Below are 3721 nucleotides of genomic sequence, written 5' to 3'. Positions count from 1 at the left end.
CTGGCTGTCTGGCTGTGTCTATGTCAATATCTGTGTCTGTGTCTATATCCAGGTTTGGAAATAAATAAGAATCATTTTTCTCTCTTATTAATTTTATAAGTTTCAGAGATGACTTCGTGGAAATACTGGGTTTTCTACAGTGTTCTTTTCCTCCTTTACTGTTTCTCTGCCAAAAGTAACATCATCTATCACCACAGTAAGATTTGCAGTATTAGTGTTAAGCCATCATTCCTCTGAGCAGCTAGCCTCCTGGGACATGTTCAGGGGTGAGTGCTCCCTGGTGATGTACGGATAACTGATCATTGGTACCCAGAAACAGAAAAAAGTCTTCCCTCAGACATGTGGGAATTTTCTATGGTGTGTCTAGGTCCTCATTGGAAGAAAGCTCTCCCCAGAGAATTAGAGGCCTTTTTTTAATTCCAGGGCTCTGGTTCTTGATAACTTGGTTCCATACAGGTTTCAGTCTATGGCATCCAGTTCTTCACAAATGACTTCTCAGATGTTGGTCAGAGGTGGGTAAGTTTCAGTAATGCTGATAGAAGGGTCTCTAAATATTAACTCAGCTCAAGCAAGTCAGATAGTGAGTGTAGACTCTGCTGATAGATGTCAAGGTGCACTTTGGGGAGTTAATATGACAATTACTCAAATTCACTGCTCAAATTCAGACACCAATCCCCACAGTTACAACAAAACAAAGCAGTTTCAGTACATACAGAAGTGTTGTGCAGTCAAGAGCATGTGAACAAGAATAGTATATTGTACACATAAGAGAAATATTCATGGAAAAAGGTCAGATGGCATAGGTAGCATCTTTTGTTTCTTAGACATTTCCATGTGTCATTTTAGATGAAGCCAAATAAACAATTGGTCATGATGGCAGAAAAAAGTAATTTGATGACCAAAATAGAAGGCTGAGTAATTTTAGTGGCAAATTCAAACTTACTTTAAAATGTACCAACTTAGTTTAAAAGTTTAACAAAACTTTACAATTCTCCAGAGGTAGTATTTCAGAAAATACAATTCACATAATAAGTACAGTCTGAAGTTTTTTTAAAAAATCCTTAAATGTCACCTCTTTCCCCAAAAAACAATCTGAAGTATTATTCTTCTTGGTGAAAAGTAAAATTTAAAGAACTCTTTGGCCTATTAAGTGCTGAGATAATGACTAGGGATGAATACAAAGGGAAATCTAATGAAGAGTCAGTGGGTGTGAAAGCTACTGGTACTGAGTTTGATATGCTCAGAACCAAGGGGAGAGAAAGACTGGGATAATCCAAAGCAGGAGGGAACAATTCACAAAATGGCTAATTGTAACATGTGTTTTGAAATAATCCCATAATACATTAGGAAAGGAAATGGGTTATAATATGGGCACATGTCAATCTAAATAAGATATATCATGATGTTGCCAAAGCAATTTTTAAAAACTATATTATAGACACCCAAGTAGAATACATTGTACTCAAAGGAGCATCAAAACAACACGACCCACAGCACTTCTCTAGAGACCTCACCATCTATACTGAACAAGCCCAGTCAATGTGTAGCTACTAGCTGTGACCCAGAGTCTAGCACAATATTCACCCTCTTTGTTTAATAGCTAAGTAACAGATTAATTTGTTCACACACATTACCGCATCACATTACAAGTGATGACTTAAACCAGAAACAAGGCAACAGATGAATTCAGTTTTTGGAGTCAGCTACCTAATAACGAAACATCACCACATACTATATCTGAAACACTAGACACAGCAGCAACACAATGGAAGCCAGCCGTTGCTGCAGCATCAGTAATTGTTCCGTCTGTAAAAGATCATAAAAGATCATTATGTAAAATCATAATCATTTGAAATAAATGTGTGAGTGTCTAGTGCTGCTTATGTTATGATTGTAGTATTAAGGCAAGATCTTACATTTCTAAGAAGGAGCATTGTTTTATGGAATTGTATAATCGTCTCCAGTTGATTCTTAATTTCTGAATTTCATTCTATAGTTTAATTCTAAACCACGGTCTATCTAATCTACCCCCTCTTTACTCCATTCTCACATACAACAATTTCTCTACTGATTTGCAAGAAATCTATCATTCCCCTCAATAACTTGTTGAGCTATCTTTTCCTAATTCCAGTCCAGTTATATGTTATATGTTGTACACTGTACATGCACACACACACACACATAAACACACACACAGTGCGATGGAAAGAGGGAGGGACTCCATATTAGTTATATAGGTTATATTCTAATTAGTTAGTGTAATTGTAACTAAATAGTTGCTAAATTGATGTATATAAATCCTTCCTTAAAGAGTGAGAGATAAAAGACAGAAGTACATATTTGTTGCAAATTTAAAATTTTTGTATGTGGTTTTCTATAAATATGAGGCCAATTTTTCAAAGTTAAGGTATTTTCTATTCCTTCTATAGGTCTCATGTGCTGTATTATGGACTTAAAGAATGGCTTTTCTGCTTCTGAAAGAATTACACAACATACTATGAAAGAAGCTAGAGTCTCTCAGTGGAAGCCAAAAAAGTGTAAGAAATGCATCTGTGATCAGTTCATGCTAACATGCTTCATTCCAACAAGACACAGTTCCACCCTTCCTCCTTCTTCCTGATAGGGATTCCAGGGCTGGAAGATTTGCACCTGTGGATTGGCTTTCCCTTCTTTGCAGCATATCTCATAGCTTTCTTGGGGAACATCATCATCTTATTTGTGATCCAAACTGAACGTAGCCTTCACCAACCTATGTTCTATTTCTTGGCCATGTTGGCGTGCACTGACTTGGGTTTATCCACAGCCACCATCCCCAAGATGCTGGGCATTTTCTGGTTCAATCTCAGGGAGATTACATTTGGAGCCTGTATCACTCAGATGTATACCATCCACATATGCACTGGCCTGGAATCTGTGGTGCTGACAGTTATGGCCATTGATCGCTATATTGCTATATGCAACCCATTGAGGTACAGTATGATCCTCACCAACAAGGTAATTGCTATTCTGGGTGTAATCATTATAGTCAGGACTTTGGTGTTTGTGACTCCATTTATATTTCTCATCTTTAGGTTACCTTTTTGTGGTATCCGGATTGTCCCACACACCTACTGTGAACACATGGGTTTGGCAAAGCTTGCATGTGCTAATATCAGGGTCAATGTTATTTATGGATTGGTTGCTTTCTCAGTGGGATTCATTGACCTATCTGTTATTGGATTTTCCTACATCCGGATTCTTCAAGCAGTCTTCTGTCTTCCATCCTGGGATGCTCGGCTTAAGGCACTTAGCACATGTGGCTCCCATGTGAGTGTCATGTTGGCCTTTTACCTGCCAGCTCTCTTCTCATTCATGACACACCGCTTTGGCCACAATATCCCTCATTACATCCACATACTTCTAGCCAATCTGTATGTGGTCGTTCCTCCTGCCCTGAATCCTGTAATCTATGGAGTCAGAACAAAACAGATAAGGGAACGAGTACTAAGAATGCTTAACCCTAAGATGCACTGAAATTTAGTTCCAAGATCTTCCATAACAGTCCAATCAGAAGATGATGATGTCCAATCAGACATGAACATTAGAAACACATTCTGTTAAATTTTCACAAGACAGCAAGTGAATAATAAATTCTAGAAAAAAAACAAATTACTCGCTTCCCCTCACTATCACCATAAAACTCAATCCCATAACGTAACCCTCCAAGGTTCACAAGTTACTA

The 3721-nt window shown here is 37.9% G+C and overlaps 1 protein-coding gene across 1 annotated transcript; it reads left to right on the top strand.

Annotated features, from left to right (window-relative positions):
* Nucleotides 1-2571: 2571 nt before the first annotated feature.
* Nucleotides 2572-3513, top strand: LOC308418089 (olfactory receptor 52E5; the record flags this gene model as incomplete). Its single annotated transcript, XM_080913418.1, has 1 exon — nucleotides 2572-3513. The coding sequence occupies one exon, from the start codon at nucleotides 2572-2574 to the stop codon at nucleotides 3511-3513; it is 942 nt and encodes a 313-aa protein (XP_080769544.1).
* Nucleotides 3514-3721: the final 208 nt, after the last annotated feature.

The sequence above is a fragment of the Micromys minutus genome (assembly GCF_963924665.1).
Source record: "Micromys minutus genome assembly, chromosome: 2".
Taxonomy (NCBI): domain Eukaryota; kingdom Metazoa; phylum Chordata; class Mammalia; order Rodentia; family Muridae; genus Micromys; species Micromys minutus.
Note: the sequence above shows the minus strand (reverse complement) of the source record. Positions and strands in the feature narration are given on the sequence as shown.